At 37.4% G+C, this 20,264-nt stretch overlaps 1 protein-coding gene across 3 annotated transcripts; it reads left to right on the top strand.

Annotated features, from left to right (window-relative positions):
* Positions 1 to 127: 127 nt before the first annotated feature.
* LOC121743250 (transcription factor GAMYB-like) lies at positions 128 to 4,943 on the top strand. 3 transcript variants are annotated; one of them, XM_042136497.1, is made up of 6 exons: positions 128 to 340; positions 797 to 888; positions 1,729 to 1,879; positions 2,064 to 2,419; positions 3,357 to 4,329; positions 4,433 to 4,943. In XM_042136497.1, the coding sequence occupies exons 3-6, from the start codon at positions 1,867 to 1,869 to the stop codon at positions 4,711 to 4,713; spliced, it is 1,623 nt and encodes a 540-aa protein (XP_041992431.1). In that variant the 5' UTR covers positions 128 to 340; positions 797 to 888; positions 1,729 to 1,866; the 3' UTR covers positions 4,714 to 4,943. The 3 variants fall into 3 exon arrangements, with proteins under 3 accessions (XP_041992431.1, XP_041992432.1, XP_041992430.1); XM_042136498.1 differs by lacking the exon at positions 797 to 888; XM_042136496.1 differs by having other exon boundaries at positions 128 to 888.
* Positions 4,944 to 20,264: the final 15,321 nt, after the last annotated feature.

Raw genomic sequence — 20,264 nt, 5'->3', positions numbered from 1 at the left:
TAATAATAATAATAATAATAATAATAATAATAATAATTTAATGGTATTAGATGGCGGAGTGGAATATAAAATGTTGGCGCAGTGCACCGCGGAACATGAAATTTCAGCTCTCGCTTTCTTTCTCCCTCCTATAGCAGAATTTTAGGCTTTCAGGTTACTGGCTTTGATTTCCTCTTTCTCTCTCACACACACTCACTATGAGAGAGAAAGTGGCAAGCATTGAAGAAAGGGTAGAGCTCAATCAATACAACAAACATTCAAATGTCTACAAATAAATGAAGTCCCCGAAAAGGAGTAGTGCGTTTATGAGTGTTTTTTGCCATTCCTACTCCAAATTGAGGTGTTTTTCACCCCTCAAACCTCTCCTCCATTTTACCACTTCTCCTGCCAGCTAATTCTCTCTTTCTCCTCTCTTTCAATTCTGCAATTTCATTTTATTTTAAAATTTTTTACTTTTTTTTTAATTTTTCATAGTTTCACATGCTATTAGCTTATTCTTCGATCTCTCTCTCTATATATATATATGATTTCACTCACGCACACTTTCTTTCTCTATCTTTATCTCCTTTTCATGAACAAGTGGATCTTGTGCCATTTCATCAATTCTTCACTAGGGTTTCCGGATTCTTAAATCTCTTTTTGAATCTATTTTCTTATTGTCATGATTCCGATTCTGTCTGACCTTCAAAGTTTTCAGCTCTTATTTTGTTCTTGTATTCGTCAAAATTAAGCGCAGATTTGAGTTTGCGGCATTGTTTTCCTTTATTTTCTTATTAAAGGAAAAGCCTTTCCCCAGGAAATATAAATGAAAAAAAATTGAGATTTGGATACTAAGAGACTAGATTTTCCATTTCGAAAGATTTAATTTGGAGAGATCGCTGGATCAAGGTAGATAATATTGCATTTAATATTATTTGCATAATCGCTAGTGTGATTAATAGATACTAGTGATATTATGTTAATGTTATTCGGATGTTAGATCTCTATAGTTCAATAGCTGTTCTTTTTTGTCGACAAGAACTTTGAAAACTATGCTTTGGAATTATGGAAAGTGTATTTGTTTATAGATTCTGCCATTTAATATTTTCCCTTTCTTGTGTTTGCTTGATTTTATTACCCTACTTTTTCACGTGGTCCTTTGTAATGCTTGTGTGTTGCAGAAAGTGAAGAGTTACTACTTTTTTTTTTGTAGAATATAGTTATAATCTGATTATAGTTACATTTTACGTTTTTGCCAAATCATATGAGGCTTCTTTTTGCATGCATGCCGTGTTTGGTAATTCTCTAGGGACTTGCAGAAGTAAGGAATAGTGTCTTTCTGTAGGCAACGTTTTGTCAAACTGTAACGCTCGTTGAATTACTCGCCTTGAACTTAGCTTTCATGGAAAATCATTGGTCAGCCAATTTTGTTTCCGAGGATTATAATGAAACCGGATTCTGATTTTCTTTCTATTTGGGAAAACCCTCATAACTGCTGTACTTTCACCAATTGTAATTGATAATTCATGCATTAGTTCTTTGGGTGTATGCATCATGCCAATATATAAATTGTGCAGTTTTCCTTTCTCAATTGTAGGGTGCAATGTCGCTTTAAGTGCTTTGAGTTTGACTTGTACAGTTATGTTGGACAGTTCACTCATAAAACTGTGAACTTTTGGCATGGTCCTTTGCCTGTTTCTGATGACGTGTTGCAAAATGTGTTACAAAATTTGATATTATATTTTGTAGGATCTCTTCGAACTTGATAGGCCTCTCAAAGACATCAATTTTTCCATTGGAATCGACCCTATTGACGTCACGTGACTTTTGCAATCACGGATTCTACGTGTGTTATGTCTGTTATCTTTCATAACGTGCAGAGACTTTATGGTTTATATAGGTAAAGATATTCTTGGCAATCCGTATTTCCTCTTTCTCCAAATTCATGATAACTAGTTTTTTTTGGAAGAGAATGAGATTGGATACTTTGGGTTGCACAAAGTTTAAAGTATCTCTTTAGAAAACCATGCATCAAGCCCCACTTTCTGCCTCACTCATTTGCTTCTTGTTCTTTCGAAATTTAGGAGATAGAATGTCGACTGAAAGTGATGAGAGGACGAAGCCCAACAGTGTAGATTCCCCATCTGTTGATGATGTTACTGAAGGAAATGTCGGAGGGAATGGCCCACTTAAAAAAGGTCCATGGACTTCTGCAGAAGATGCAATTTTAGTTGAATATGTTACCAAAAACGGAGAGGGTAACTGGAATGCAGTTCAGAAACACTCGGGTCTTGCCCGCTGTGGGAAAAGTTGTCGTTTGAGGTGGGCAAATCACCTCAGACCAGATCTTAAGAAAGGCGCATTTACGGCCGAGGAGGAGCATCGCATAATTGAACTCCATGCCCAGATGGGAAACAAATGGGCTCGAATGGCTGCTGAGGTGTGTTCCAGTGCTTCAGTTTATTCTCATGTCTTGTGAAAAATATCTTGGCATATGATAGAGTATCTGTTTCCTCATTTAGGCAGTTTCATTTCTCATGCAGCATTTCACTGCAAATACTCATACTTCTTCTCGGCTGCATCTGCATGTTATTTAATTATGATTCTAAAAATAGTCGTATCATAGTATGATAGTTAAGCTTCCCTGTAAAATTTACTATTAAATTTCCGCGGTTGGTTCCGATAGGTATTTAACCAAGATTGTAAGAATAGTCAAGATCATTGTGATACAGTTAAAAAGACCAATTCTTTCCCAGTAAAAATTGTACAGTTAATTTCCAAAGTTGGTTCCCATGGACACCACCTCAATTGATGCCAAAGTGCAATGAATTTAGATGGCTCCTACCATCCAATCCTATTTACCATATTCTGAAATCCTTTACTCTGTACTGCCTCACTGAGTTTAAATACACACCGGTCTTCTCGTTCGTATTCTCTCTCTTACTTTACTCTCTCTCCACCTTAACTATTTATTAAAATTTTTCAAAACGAGTGCAAAAAAGAAGGGACGCAAGTAACGTGGGACAGAGGGAGTATTTATTTGTGGTAACTGGCATGTCATCATTATAATCGTGAAACATATGACCACACCTGCTTTCAAATGTAAACGAAAGGATTAAAGGTACACATTGTATACGTGATAGAGATGGCATGCTATGTGCACATGTTTATAGTGTCTGGGGCCGTAAAGTGGCCATTCTAGGTTATATTTTGAGTTATAGCTTGTTAAGTACGAGTAACACAATATATTAGAGTTACATGGTTTTTTATCTGTTTGGTGTGATGGAAATATTTTGCTCCATTAACTACTAAGTATTTAATATTCAGAATAATTACATCTTCTTGCTCAGCTTCTCATCCTTTTTATCTACTGGCAGTTGCCTGGCCGCACAGATAATGAGATTAAGAATTACTGGAACACCAGAATCAAAAGAAGACAACGTGCTGGTTTACCAATTTATCCACCTGATATCTGCTCGCAGCCATTGAATGACAACCTGCAAAGTGACGACATGAGCAATTTATACTCTGGTAACGTGCACCATCCAGAACTCATGCCAAGTAACAATTTTGACATTCCAGCTGTGGAATTTAAGAATTTGGAACTTAATCGCCATATATTCATGCTGAACTTTCCTGCTGGTAACTTGCCTAACATTCCCGCAAGTAGCCTGCTTACGCAGAGTCTAAGCAATCCGTACCATAACAAGTCCTTGCTCCCAACAGTTCATCCATCCAAGCGTCTTTGCGGGTCAGAACCGATGTTCCCTGGCTTAAATGCTCCTATATGTAATGCTTTCCCAGGTGGGAATCAATACCATTTTGATAGTTCTATGCAAATTGGGAAATCGCCGGTGTTCTCTGCATATGATCATAATCCTGCAACTGACAATGCGAGAACTTCGAGTTTACCTAATGGCAGCCATGCCGTCTTAAATGGCAACTCTTCTTCAGAGCCTTCTTGGGCAACGAAGCTGGAGCTCCCTTCACTCCAAACACAGATGGGTACTTGGGGCTCACCCTCACCCTCTTCCCCGTTGCGTTACCTTGAGTCCGATGAAAATTTAATCCAGTCGCCCCCAAATGAGCCCATGAACTCTTGTAATCTTTCACCCCAAAATAGTGGTCTATTGGAAGCAGTTCTATCTGAATCAGAAACCATAAAAAACTCCAAGAGCAACAGTGTTAATACTCCACATGCACCCACTTTTATGGATGACTCATTACATACTCTCCACGAGATGGAATGGGGAGCATATGATAATCAACTCTCTCCTTTAGGTCATTCTTCCCCATCAATGTTCAGTGGGAACTCGTTGGATGAGACCTTCCATACGGGGACTTTTCCAGGTACGAGTTCCTTCTACACAACCTTCATCGCTCTATTTGTGCGCTCCATTTACTTCACTGGGGTTTTTTCCTGATTCTATCCTGCATTATTGTGATGTTTTAGTTAAGGAAGAAGCAATAAACGGGGGCCTATTGCCGTATGATGATAGCATTGAGGCAAGAAACCAGATGATCTTTTCCAGACCCGATTTTTTGCTTGCCTCAAACTGCTTCAGCCCAGTTAAGCACCAAACTAATGAACACACTGTAAAAGATGCAATCGAAGCTTTTTATGGTGATGATTTGAGCAAAGACTGCAAAATAGTTGATGCAGTGGCAACTCCATCAACTCCAAGCCACCATGATCATGATTCCAGTGCTTGGAATGCCATGCCTACCGTCTAGTCCACTTATTTGCATTCGAGAAAACGCAGATTATCAACTGCCTCTGGCCATGTTTTCTATTTTCCATTGCTACTTGTCGCGTGAATTTAAGTTCTGGCCTCAATATTGGGGCAGATTGCTTACTTTTTCAGGAACAATTCTGTGATGTTTTGTCTTGATGTCTAGCAGTTTCACATTGTAACAACTTGTGCGCATTTATATTTGTTTCAGTTATGAGGGCTTTTGACGAATATATTTTTGTTTCTTTACGTTCTAGTCACTTGGTTTAAGGCACTTGTTTCATGGAGTACTTTTTAATTCAATTTTTGGATCTAAGCTACAATAAGCAGAGTAAATGTAGCAACTTCAATCTGTCGCCATAATTTTCTGAACAAAATACAAAACGTTAATAGCTAATTACAATTGTTACAGAAAATATTGTTCACTCCTTAGCTATCATTCCTACATTCCAAAATCCAGTTCGTTGCCTAACTCTCCGGCTGCTGTTGTCACCGCCATCAGAGAGCTGAGCCCACACACTCCCGGACTTGACACCACCATTGCTGCAGTCTTCATCACAGCCAGCCACCGTCTTCAAAAGCTCAGACTGTAGAGATGGGCAATTTTCTTCAAGATATTCAAAACCATCCGAAGGCATGACAGCTGCAAAAAGAGTCATGGGAGATTGTATATCGCACTGAATCAATATACAAAACTAAAATACATAGTACATGGTAGTTGTAATCCTAATAGGCTACAATTTTTAGCTTGGCTGAGTCACCTTGAAGATGCAAACTCAAAGATCATGGAGAAGAAGATACTATAGTATATTGTCCACAATGTAGAGCCAAACACAAGTCAAGTAATTGTTGGTATCAAAGTGTGAGTTAAACTATATAATCATTTTATGATTTGTGGAGCACTGTCTTGATGATACAGAAATGTTGACACTAGGAGCCTGCTTTGCAAATACTACTTTGCACTTCCCTTTGATCAAGTTACTTACTGGTTTTTCTATTCCATAACTAAGACAGCTTATTCTCATCAACAAAACTCATTAACTATGATCTCACATTGCATGTTTCCAATGTACCTATTAATCATTCCAGAACGTGCAGAAAAGGCCACAACATATACTAACTTCCAGTTCTAAACCTTGGTCGACTGAGAAGTTCCAAAATGTTGTGAGCAACATTATACAAAAGCATCAATACTGAACTACGTAAGCCTGCTACATTTCATTTCAATACAACCTAATATACAGTTACAATTTGAACTACAACAAAAAGTGAATACATAGTAACACAGACTGAAATATACATTCTCATATATATATATATATATATATATATATATATATATATATATATATATATATAGGTGTGCATTATAATGATAACTCCAATTTGTATGATAACCCTATAACTAAATCTCCACTACACATTTTAAAAATATGTGGTCTGGATTTAATCTAACAAAACTATCATTTTATCAAATAAAACTACCATATTTCAGATATATTAAGGGAAAAATTGTCATTTCGTTATAAAATTGGGCGGGTAAGAAGAAAACGTGAATTAAACACCGCATTCAATTTCTCTCACACTCAAACCCTCCGAATCACATTTCAAACCCTTGTTTCTTCAGTTTCGAAGGAAAAATCATCCAAATTCTGGAATATGTCGAAGGAAAACGCTCAAGCATCATCGAAGGAAGGCTGGATGAAGTTTATTACTTATTTCACTTTTGTTTTTTCTCGATTTTATCATTTTGCCAGAGATTCTCGTTTCTTTAAATTCTATAGTTTTTAGTGTAGATTTAGAGTTACATATGACAACATGATGAATTTACTTTGAATTTACTTCATACTTGGTTTTGTATCATCAATTCATACCTTAATCAATCCATACCTTATACCATGATGAATTATTGTTTTAAATTATAAAATGATAGTTTCAGGAGATAAAATGATACCAGGGATAGAAATCAGCTGCTTCTACTAATGTATTGAATTTCATACCAATCATTGGCTTCAAAGCATCATCACAAACAGGAATGTACATACCTACAAATCAGTAAAACTATCATTTTATCAACTCAGAGTATCATTCTATCCAGCAAAACTATCATTTTATCAACTCGGATTATCATTCTATTCGGCAAAACTATCATTTTATCAACTCAGAGTATCATTCTATCCGGCAAAACTATCATTGCATGCAGTAAACCTAACATTTATAAGCCAAAAGTATCATGTTAACACATAATCGGCAATGCATAATATAATTACATAATATCATGAACTGATTTGTTGCCCAGTTTACGAATGCCAAAACCAACTGAACGAGCATAATGTTCATAGAAATCAGCTGCTTCTACTAATGTATTGAATTTCATACCAATCATTGGCTTCAAAGCATCATCACAAACAGGAATGTACATACCTATAAATCAATAAAACTATCATTTTATCAACTCAGAGTATCATTCTATCCGGCAAAACTATCATTTTATCAACTTAGAGTATCATTATATCCGGCAAAACTATCATTGTATACAGGAATGTACATACCTACAAATCAATAAAACTATCATTTTATCAACTAAGAGTGTCGTTCTATCCGGCAAAACTATCATTTTATCAACTCAGAGTATCATTCTATCCGGCAAAACAATCATTCTATGCAGTAAACCTAACATTTATAAGCCAAAAGTATCATGTTAACACATAATCGGCAATGCATAATATGTCATTTTGTCAGGTTAAAGTATCATTTTATCAACTTAAATGCAAAATTGAAAACATCTTCCCGGTCACAATTATGCGAGAAATATGGAAACAAAAGCTAGAGATTATGGAATAATGAGCCAAATCAGAAGAAAATCTGGAGCATATGTAAATAAAATAGGCGAGAAATATGGAAATAAAATCGCTGAGAAGAGAGAATCGAACTGAGAGAGAGTGAAAGAATGGAGCGAAATTCAGAAATTAAATGAGGGAAATGACATATTTACCCTCTGCGCCTTTTTTATGAAGTAAATCTAAGTTTGAATCTCAGCCACAAGATTAGAAAATATGTGTGGTTCAGATTTGGTTATAGAGTTATTACGTGATTTGAGGGTTATCATATGATCACAACTATATATATATATATATATATATATATAGGGGTGTGATAAAATACAAACTCTCTAAAATACAAACTATACAAACTTTAATCATACTCACTTAATACAATTAATCAACGGTTAATATAAGAGATTTTTCTAATGTCAACATTTTGACATCGAAAAATCAGAATTTGGACACCCCCGTCGACAGAATTTGTACACTCCGTACATCCCCCCGGTGATATAATTTGTACATTCCGTTGACATCGACCCCCGGTGACAGAATTTGTACAGTCCGTTGACATAATTTGTACACTCCGGTGACAGAATTTGTACACTCCAGTGACATAGTTTGTATTTTAGAGAGTTTGTATTTGATCACACCTCTATATATATATATATAGAGGTGTGATCAAATACAAACTCTCTATAATACAAACTATACAAACCGATGTCAACGGAGTGTACAAATTCTGTCAACGGGGGCTGATGTCTACAGGGGCTGATGTCAACGGAGTGTACAAATTCTGTCAAGGGGGGCTGATGTCAACAGGGTGTACAAATTATGTCAACGGGGGTGTACAAATTCTGATTGTTCGATGTCAACGGAGTGTACAGATTTGTAGGAAATGTTGACATTAGAAAAATCTCTTATATTAACCGTTGATTAATTGTATTAAGTGAGTAGGATTAAAGTTTGTATAGTTTGTATTATTATACAACTTATTTGTATGCATTATGAGGGTAATATACACAAATCATAATTACATTGAACCGCCATATTTTGGCAAGTCCGATTTTGAAGGGATTTAAAACCTTCCGTCTTTTCATTCACTCACATTCAATACTCTCTCATCACTCTCCACTCTCTCCACATTCTCCGCTCGCAGAAACCCTAGCTACAACCGCCGCTCGGAGATTCGGAAGCATTGCACAAATTTGACGGCAGTCACCCACCCTACATCGAACCAAATCCGGCTACACGATTTCTGTTCTATTCAAACAATCACCTAGGTATGTTTGAAAAGGGATTCCTGGAATTTTTGTACTGATTTTGTATAGACGAAAAATCATAGATTGGAACTTCAATTATGTCGCGTCTTTGGTAAATCAGAAATATGGAGTTGATTGTTCATGAGTTTCTCTGTATCTGACGGATAGACAATGTTTTGGGTGTAAACTCCTGGATTCGTGTATCTTATAGGTTTTCTTTCTGATATTGTGTATATGGGTTAATCAACTCAGTGAAGATTACATATGTGCATTATTTGGTTTAGACAGTGCATTATGTAGTATCTAATTGTCATTATGTGCAGTATATTATGCATTATTGTGTATATGGGTTAATCAACTAAGAGAAGATTACATATGTGCATTATGTAGCAGGTTATTGTCATTATTTGGAGTATATTAGGCATTATGAGATGTATTTTGTATATTGGTTAATCAACTCAGTGAAGATTACATATGTGCATTATTTGGTTTAGGCAGTGCATTATGTAGCAGGTTATTGTCAATATTTGGAGTATATTAGGCATTATGAGATATATTGTGCATTTTGAGTGGTATCCTTTATATGTTTTAATAAACTGAGTGTGTAATACATGTGCATTTTTTGGTTTAGAGATTGCATTATGTATCATGATATTTACATTATGTGAAGTATATTGTGCATTATCAAAGGTAAGTTGTATCTGTAATTACATCAGAGATAATGTGTACTTGATTAAATTGATAATTATTTAATGTTGTGTGCATTATGTGCTTTGTCTTACGCATTATGGGTCAAGTTTATGTGCATTATTTGTTATGACTTAAGCATTATTTGTTTTGAAATATGGATTAATCCTTATGAAGCTCATATCATGTTGTCTTTTGATTTAGTGATAATTTTCTGATGTGTTATGTTGTTTGGCCCATATCAGAGAAGCAGCTTAGAGTCGGCATAGACGATGCCCTCGACGACGTTATTCCCGTTGCTCTGGCAAAAACAATCAGGGATAGGTTGGCCGTGATATGCCCTAGTACGTCTGGAAATCAGGGGGAGCCGAAACACCAACAAGGGATAACGGATCTGTTGTTTAATTAACTGCTTGAAGCTGTTGAATCCACGACAGAAAAAGGGATAACGGATCTGTTGTTTACTTTTTTTGGTAATTTCGTAATTTGGAGATTAGCCAACACTTTGCATATTTATGTTCTGTGATACATTGTTTGTCAAAAGTGGATTTAGCTAAGGGATATAGACATGTGCATTATTTCAATTAAACCTTTCATTTTTCACCGAGAAATTATCATTATTCAGCAATATATAATGTGCATTACGTTTTTTAAGTTGTGCATTATGTGTAATTAAATTGTCATTATTTGCAATATATTATGCATTTTTAGAATTATGGTGTATATGAGTGAATTGGTTTGATATAAATTATCATGCGTGTGTGTTATTGTTTCTTAAGTACATTTGTAATTAGGAGATTAAAGTAGTTAACTACCACTGTGATCATCAAATATGTGCATTTTTTATTAAAACGTTACATTATTTATCGAGAAATTGTCATTATTTTGAGTGTTGTAGGGAATACGAACTATCAACTGGCTGATGAGTACTTCAATGAGTTAACCTCACAGTTATATAGAGTAATTCAGTGTTATAGAATCCAATAACGAACAAAAAAGGTGATCTAGTGCAAGAAACAAGAAGTTGATACTTGGATAATTATGACAACCATTCGAATAACAATACGACTAAGACACAAAAAATAAATCATTGATGTTCTGTTTATCGAAGCTAGGTCAAGTTGGCCTTTTACCCTTCCGCGTATCTTTCTCCATCCCCATCTCATTAAGCAATGGACAGTTCCAAGGTTTGGAATTTCCGACCACCAAGAGGCTTCAACTCCGGAGAACATTCAGGTACAACCAACACTGTACAAAAAAAAAGGAATCAGCAAATGCATACACGGCATGTCATGTTCTGACACTTAAATGCACCTAAGAATAACTTTACTATTTATAATATGTACATTACGTAATACGTTAATTATGTATAACTCAAACACGCGCTATTTTTAAATGTTGTTATTAATATGTACGTACTATACCCTAGCCCCTAGGCTTATTAAACCCTTAGGACTTGTTCACTCTCCTTTATAAGAAAATGAACAGAATTATAACCTGGCTGATTTGGTCTGGTATGGCCCACATAATTGTAGGTTGTTACTAGTGTTCGGTGATCAAGAATTGTGGACAATTATGATTTTGTGCATTATTAAAAAATACAAAACTGCCTGTGAAGACCAAAATAAACCCCCCTCAAATTATACCCCCAACTGGCAATGTTTTCAGACTCATCTCACCCAGATCTCTCTCTCTCTATATATACCAATATCCGGTCGAATATTTGTATCTATACATAGGCATTGTAATAATTAATGTGGAAGTCCTCGAAAATTTGATGTGCAGTGCAAAACGGAAAAAAAATCAGTGATGGTAAGGCTGAAAGAGGGGAAATCCAAATTGGCAGGGGCATATACGTCATTTCATAAGATATTATGGCTCAAACAGTGGGATCTCATAATTGAATATCACCAATTTTGGATGTTTTGAATCTGGCGTATATCTTGTGAACAGTGCGGGCCCAACTACATAGCTATAAGATATTATGGCTCAAACATGTTTTTAAACATGGAAAGTGAACATAAGAAATTCTCCAGTTTTAGGCCCTTATCTGGGTATATCAGAGAGAGTGAACGGGTCCTTAGGGGAGACAACGTGTGCCAAACATCGAAACACGGCTCATCTTATTCGTATATATTGCAATTCACTTATTGTGCATTATATAGTCAATGATATGCATTAATAGTTCCCATTCGGTGCATTATACATCTCGGTTTATACATTGTTATTAATGTGTACGTACTATACCCTAGCCCCTAGACTTATTAATCCCTTGGGGGAAACAACAAATGTGTGCCAAACATCGAAACACGGCACATCTTAATGTGTACGTACTATACCATAACCCCTAGACTTATTAAACCCTTAGGGGAAACAACAAACGTGTGCCAAACATCGAAACACGGCACATCTTATTCGTATACATTGCAATTCACTTATTGTGCATTATATAGTCAATGATATGCATTAATAGTTCTCATTCGGTGAATTATACATCTCGATTTATATGTTGTTATTAATGTGTACGTACTATACCCTAGCCCCTAGACTTATTAATCCCTTAGGAAAAACAACAAATGTGTGCCAAACATCGAAACACGGCACATCTTAATGTGTACGTACTATACCCTAGCCCCTAGACTTATTAAACCCTTAGGGGAAACAACAAACGTGTGCCAAACATCGAAACACGGCACATCTTATTCGTATACATTGCAATTCACTTATTGTGCATTATATAGTCAATGATATGCATTAATAGTTCTCATTCGGTGAATTATACATCTCGGTTTATATGTTGTTATTAATGTGTACGTACTATACCCTAGCCCTTAGACTTATTAATCCCTTAGGAAAAACAACAAATGTGTGTCAAACATCGAAACACGACACATCTTAATGTGTACGTACTATACCCTAGCCCCTAGACTTATTAAACCCTTAGGAGAAACAACAAACGTGTGCCAAACATCGAAACACGACACATCTTATTCGTATACATTGCAGTTCACATATTGTCCATTATATAGTCAATAACAAGCATTAGTCGTTACCATTCGGTGCATTATTCGTATCGGTTTATACGTTTTTATTAATGTGTATGTACTATACCCTAGCCCCTAGACTTATTAATCCCTTGGGGGAAACAACAAATGTGTGCCAAACATCGAAACACGATACATCTTAATGTGGGTACTATACCATAACCCCTATACTTATTAAACCCTTAGGGGAAACAACAAACGTGTGCCAAACATCGAAACACGACACATCTTATTCGTATATATTGCAGTTCACATATTGTCCATTATATAGTCAATAACAAGCATTAGTCGTTACCATTCGGTGCATTATTCGTATCAGTTTATACGTTTTTATTAATGTGTATGTACTATACCCAAGCCCCTACACTTATTAAACCCTTAGGGGAAACAAGAAACGTGTGCCAAACATCGAAACACGACACATCTTAATGTGTACGTACTATACCCTAGCCCCTAGACTTATTAAACCATTAGGGGAAACAACAAACGTGTGCCAAACATCGAAACACGACACATCTTATTCGTATACATTGCAGTTCACATATTGTCCATTATATAGTCAATAACAAGCATTAGTCGTTACCATTCGATGCATTATTCGTATCGGTTTATACGTTTTTATTAATGTGTATGTACTATACCCAAGCCCCTACACTTATTAAACCCTTAGGGGAAACAAGAAACGTGTGCCAAACATCGAAACACGGCACATCTTAATGTGTACGTACTATACCCTAGCCCCTAGACTTATTAAACCCTTAGGGGAAACAACAAACGTGTGCCAAACATCGAAACACGACACATCTTATTCGTATACATTGCAGTTCACATATTGTGCATTATATAGTCAATAACAAGCATTAGTCGTTACCATTCGGTGCATTATTCGTATCGGTTTATATGTTTTTATTAATGTGTATGTACTATACCCAAGCCCCTACACTTATTAAACCCTTAGGGGAAACAAGAAACGTGTGCCAAACATCGAAACATGACACATCTTAATGTGTACGTACTATACCCTAGCCCCTAGACTTATTAAACCCTTAAGGGAAACAACAAACGTGTGCCAAACATCGAAACACGTCACATCTTATTCGTATACATTGCAGTTCACATATTGTGCATTATATAGTCAATAACAAGCATTAGTCGTTACCATTCGGTGCATTATTCGTATCGGTTTATACGTTTTTATTAATGTGTACGTACTATACCCTAGCCCCTAGACTTATTAATCCCTTGGGGGAAACAACAAATGTGTGCCAAACATCGAAACACGACACATCTTAATGTGTACGTACTATACCCTATCCCCTAGACTTATTAAACCGTTAGGTGAAACAACAAACGTGTGCCAAACATCGAAACATGACACATCTTATTCGTATACATTGCAGTTCACATATTGTGCATTATATAGTCAATAACAAGCATTTGTCGTTTCCATTCGGTGCATTATTCGTATCGGTTTAAACTACTACCTTAGCCACTCAGATATCTAAACCCTAATGGAATGTCTGGAGCGTGAGAACAGAAGCAATAACGGTGCAGATCTTCTCCGGAGGAAATTAAGGGAGTTTCCATAACCTAGTCTATAACGAACGAATACTGTAACTGATGTGGATTGAATTCATCAGTATCCACTTTAGTACCATAGAGAAAATTCCAATTCCTCCAAATTTAAACCCATCAACAACACTAGAATATATACACATATTTAAATTAAAGTGGTACTACCTCACCTCCATAAAGTACTACCCTCAACTGAAACCTCATTTTCCTCGTTTCCTTGCTTCTAGTTTACTATTCAATATTGTGTATATATATATATATATACAAATTCGATTTTGTACAAGGAGAAAAAACCAAAGGAATTTTTGAAATAATTTGTAGAACACCTGTAGTCTTCAATGGAGAATGTTAGGAGAATAAATGATGAAAGAGAAGAAAGATTTGTGGAATCCTAGAAAATAACAGCTGCAATCTTTTGATGGAGAGAATTAAGCAACTTACCATAAGCAACTCAAATGTGAATACCATTTAGGCCATTTTCGATTTTTGTAATGATTGAAATTGAAGTAATCAGGCTCTATTTTCGGCCATAGGATGGAGAAAATCAACGGCTGAGATCAAGAAGAAAATAGGAGAAAATATGGGAAAATGAAATGAATACATCCACATATAGGGGAGCATTATTATCCTTTTCATCTATAAGATCCATTTCTCTTCTTAATATTACGCGTTAGATCGTATGCATCAACGGATCAGATTGATTCTACAAATCTAGTTCCGTGTTGCAATTTTAGAGTTTGTCTATATGCATTACAGGGGTAATGTTGACATTCAACGGGAAACGAAGCGCCATATTTTGGTAAATGCGAATTCCACGGGATTTGAAACACTCCGTCTCTTCTTCTATCCTCATTCATTACTTACACAACCGAAGCCACTCCCTCCACTCTCTCCACTACCGAAAACCCTAGATCTCACTCCCTTTCGCCGTTTTTGAATAATTAGCAGCAGTCCACCAAAATTTCGGCGACAACTAGCAACCGGCGCTAACATCTGCTCCAAAAAACCAACTCCTTTCGACTAGGTATGTTGGAAAAGGGATTTCGACACTTTTTTCCGAGATTTTGCAGACGCGAATTGTTAAAATTGAAACTTGGAATATGCCTAGGCTCAGAAATTTCAGGAATAACTTGTTGTTTGTTTATGGTTTACTCTGAATCTGTCGTGTATACATTGGGTTCGGCTAAATAGACATGAATTCTGGTATCTTATGTTTTTTGGGTTTCTGCCAGATCCAAAATGCCTAAGAGAGGTCGACTGCTCTCTCAAGCATCAGAGGTTGCAGGTAAAATTTTCGTCGGACCTTATGCAAATCAATATCGTATTTGTCGATTATGTGATAGGGTGTTAGTAACTCTGTTGAATCCGCATTATCCAAGTTGTGTGGTGTGGTGACTAAACACACGAAAGGGTTCAGAAGTGCATATTTATTCAATGCATTGTGTAACTGTAATCGTGCATTTTTTTGTAGTAAAGTCTGCATTATATGAGTGGTATTATGTATATAGTTTAATACACTATGTGTGTAACAAATGTGCATTTTCATGTTGAAACAATGCATTATCAGTAATATTTAATGCATTATGAGGCTGTGTTATGCATTAATTCATATGATATGATAGATTACTTTGTTTGCATTAATATGTAAACATCTTTAAACATAATCTAGTCTACTTTATTGAAAATGTTATGATAGATTTTTTTTTCAATTTCAGAGAAGCGACTAAGATCAGAAATCGACAACGCAGTAGATGATGTTATTCCGGTTGCGTTTGCTAAGAAGTTGAGGGATAGGTTGGCGGAGGGTGTCCCTAGTACGTCCGCAGGTGATGTTGAACAGAAACAGATTAAGGGACGAAAGACTGATCGTCTTTACTGTAGAAGAACACCGTCGGAATTTCTGAACTACTTGAAGCAGTTAAATCCAAGACAGAAAAGGGCAGTTACAGAAATTGGTTTTGGTGCAGTACTCTCTTTTGACATAAAAGAAATCCCTAGCTTTCTTGCTTTTTGGGTGTTGAACGCCCTTAACCTCGCCCGCTGCCAAATATAGCTTTCTGGTGGCCAAGCACTGACTTTGGACGAGGAGGACATCCACTTGACTTTGGGATTTCCAATGAGGCCCAGACCCATATCAAGACCGGTCGACAAACAGTCAAACTTTGCTTACAACGACTTGGTAGCAGAAAAGTGTCAAAAGGGTCGGTTTAAGATGACCCCGAAGGACATCTCGGAGCTAATGATGGCTGAGACTGAGGGGGGTGAAGAGTTCAAGAAACTCTTCATGTTCCTCCTGGAGAATGCTTTAATAGAGACTCCTAGTGATGGGCATTGCAAGCCCAAAATTTTACACTTCATCGAGGATGTCAAAGATATTAAAAATTTGAATTGGTGTGGGTATGTGCTTTCCGTCCTAGAGGCAACTTATCCAAGCTACGCAAATGGACAAAGTGCTTTGTTTAATAGACCAATACATTTCTTGGTGGTATGTGAATATGAAACTCCAATACATAATCAATATCTTCACTGGGTTATTTCAACCAAAATATTATCCTAATACTGCCACTAATTGCTTTCACTTTCAATATTTAATCTTCTACATTATAAATATTTACATGCTGCATTATGAACACTTTAATTTGCATTATTGACCCCTAACCTTGTTTGTTCAATAATAACAGTGCGCCTATGTCGACCGCGTTGTACATATCCGGAGGCGGGTCATCCGCGCATGGCCGACGATGAAGGGTTGGACCTTGGAGACCCTTAAATAATGCGAGGATGTGGAACGGAACCAATTCAGGACTGGGCGCTAAGAGTCGAAAATAGACAAAGAGAGATGACTGGCCGAGGAGGAGCTTAAAAGGCGAACAGGAGTGGCAGGAGGAGAGGCCTCCACTACAAGCATGCATACAGCGAAGAGGCTACGAGACAATTCATTGCTTCTAGCTCTTTGTTGGGCCATGTAGTCTCAATGTGGGTTGATGATTTCAAAAGCATACCTATGGAGCTACTGGAAGACGACTGCTTCCGTGTGGGGAGCCAAATTGGACGAAAACTTTTGGGAATTACAGAACAGGAGCTTGTAGGGGATGACGAGATCACACCAAGACTGACCCAGGCCAAGCTTGATGAAGAGGAGTATAGTCAGGAATGGATAGATGAAATGGAAAAGATGATGGCAGCTTATGACAAGAAAAAGACTATCACAACTGGATTCACAAGGCCATCATTTGTGTTAGACGGTTTTGATTGCCCTGACCCCTTCGCCACACAGCCTTCCCAAGAGGCAGGCCTGAGCGGCGGAGGTGTTGAACCTCTCCACACTGATGCCAGAGTAGATTTTGCGCCGGTTGTGGATCAGCCCCAAGTAGAAGAGCATCATGCAGGCTCGGCAAAGCCTGATCCAGTCACCGATGTTGCCGGACGTGATGTCCCATCTGAAGTGCATACTTCGGATCCAGCATCAGGCGTGGTGGTGGTTGTTGACTTACGTGGCAAGGCTACGGTATCAATAACAAGACTAACCACTATTACAGGCACAATTTTTTACTATTTAGGTTTGCTTAAATTCATGATTTTATTATGCAGGTTTCATGTTCAGTTGGTGCGTCGGTTCAGAAAGCTAGAGGAGTTAAAGAATGTGGTAATGAGGTGGTGACAAGAACAAAAGCAAAGAGTGTTAAGGTAAACAAAGATATGCCAGGTTCAGATGGGGGAGTCAAGGTTTGGATTAATTTTAAATCAAGTGCATTATAACATGTTTATGTCCACTTGTAAAGTCACATTTCTGACTGACTTAAAAACATAGGGAAAGGCAGAGAGCAGAGCACTCCTCACAACGGAAATGGCTGTTAAGCGTGGACAGGGGAAACAACCTGCCATGTCAAAGGTTGGTACTAAACTATAGTTCGCATATTCAGATGTAATGGATCAGATATGCGTGTATATGCAATGTAGTATAAATTATTTTGTTTAACTTTTGCATATTAGATATATTTAAAATGTCGATATATATATTAAATAATGAAATACTTAGGGTGATTTGTGTTATAATCAGTAAACATTAGACAGATTAAAGCTGTGCATTATTTGGTTTAGTACCAACCTTTGATCTGTCTAATGTTTACTGATTATAACACAAATCACCCTAAGTATTTCATTATTTAATATATATATATATCAACATTTTAAATATATCTAACACGCAAAAGTTAAACAAAATAATTTATATATTTACTATTGACTACATTGCATATACACGCATATCTGATCCATTACATCTGAATATGCGAACTATAGTTTAGTACCAACCTTTGACATGGCAGGCTGTTTCCCCTGTCCACGCTTAACAGCCATTTCCGTTGTGAGGAGTGCTCTGCTCTCTGCCTTTCCCTATGTTTTCAAGTCAGTCAGAAATGTGACTTTACAAGTGGACATAAACATGTTATAATGCACTTGATTTAAAATTAATCCAAACCTTGACTCCCCCATCTGAACCTGACATATCTTTGTTTACCTTAACATTCTTTGCTTTTGTTCTTGTCACCACCTCATTACCACCTTCTTTAACTCCTCTAGCTTCCTGAACCGACGCACCAACTGAACATGAAACCTGCATAATAAAATCATGAATTTAAGCAAACCCAAATAGTAAAAAAATTGTGCCTGTAATAGTGGTTAGTCTTGTTACTGATACCGTAGCCTTGCCACGTAAGTCAACAGCCACCACCACGCCTGATGCTGGATCCGAAGTATGCACTTCAGATGGGAGATCACGTCCGGCAACATCGGCGACTGGATCAGGCTTTGCCGAGCCTGCATGATGCTCTTCTACTTCGGGCTGATCCACAATCGGCGCAAAATCTACTCTGTCATCAGTGTGGAGAGGTTCAACACCTCCGCCGCTCAGGCCTGCCGCTTGGGAAGGCAGTGTGGCGAAGGGGTCAGGGCAATCAAAACCGTCTAACACAAATGATGGCCTTGTGAATCCAGTTGTGATAGTCTTTTTCTTGTCATAAGCTGCCATCATCTTTTCCATTTCATCTATCCATTCCTGACTATACTCCTCTTCATCAAGCTTGGCCTGGGTCAGTCTTGGTGTGATCTCGTCATCCCCTACAAGCTCCTGTTCTGTAATTCCCAAAAGTTTTCGTCCAATTTGGCTCCCCACACAGAAGCAGTCGTCTTCCAGTAGCTCCATAGGTATGCTTTTAAAATCATCAACCCACATTGAGACTGCATGGCCCAACAAAGAGCTAGAAGCATTGAATTGTCTCGTAGCCTCTTCGCTCTACGCATGCTTGTAGTGGAGGCCTCTCCTCCTGCCACTCCTATTCGCCTTTTAAGCTCCTCCTCGGCCAGCCATCTCTCTTTGTCTATTTTCGACTCTTAGCGCCAAGTCCCGAATTGGTTCCGTTCCACATCCTCGCATTGTTTAAGGGTCTCCAAGGTCCAACCCTTCATCGTCGGCCATGCGCGGTTGACCCGCCTCCGGATATGTACAACGCGGTCGACGTAGGCGCACTGTTATTATTGAACAAACAAGGTTAGGGGTCAATAATGCAAATTAAAGTGTTCATAATGCAGCATGTGAATATTTATAATGTAGAAGATTAAATATTGAAACATTGAAAGTGAAAGCAATTAGTAGCAGTATTAGGATAATATTTTGGATGAAATAACCTAGTGAAGATATTGATTATGTATTGGAGTTTCATATTCACATACCACCAAGAAATGTATTGGTCCATTGAACAAAGCATTTTGTCCGTTTACGTAGCTTGGATAAGTTGCCTCTAGGACGAAAAGCACATACCCACACCAATTCAAATTTTTAATCTCTTTGACATCCTCGATGAAGTGTAGAATTTTGGGCTTGCAATGCCCATCACTAGGAGTCTCTATTAAAGCATTCTCCAGGAGGAACATGAAGAGTTTCTTGAACTCTTCACCCCCCTCAGTCTCAGCCATCATTAGCTCCGAGATGTCCTTCGGGGTCATCTTAAACCAACCCTTTTGACATCTTTATGCTACCAAGTCGGTGTAAGCAAAGTTTGACTGTTTGTCGACCGGTCTTGATATGGGTTTGGGCCCCATTGGAAATCCCAAAGTCAAGTGGACGTCCTCCTCGTCCAAAGTCAGTGCTTCGCCACCAGAAAG

This window comes from Salvia splendens, chromosome 8 (assembly GCF_004379255.2).
Source record: "Salvia splendens isolate huo1 chromosome 8, SspV2, whole genome shotgun sequence".
NCBI lineage: Eukaryota > Viridiplantae > Streptophyta > Magnoliopsida > Lamiales > Lamiaceae > Salvia > Salvia splendens.
Note: the sequence above shows the minus strand (reverse complement) of the source record. Positions and strands in the feature narration are given on the sequence as shown.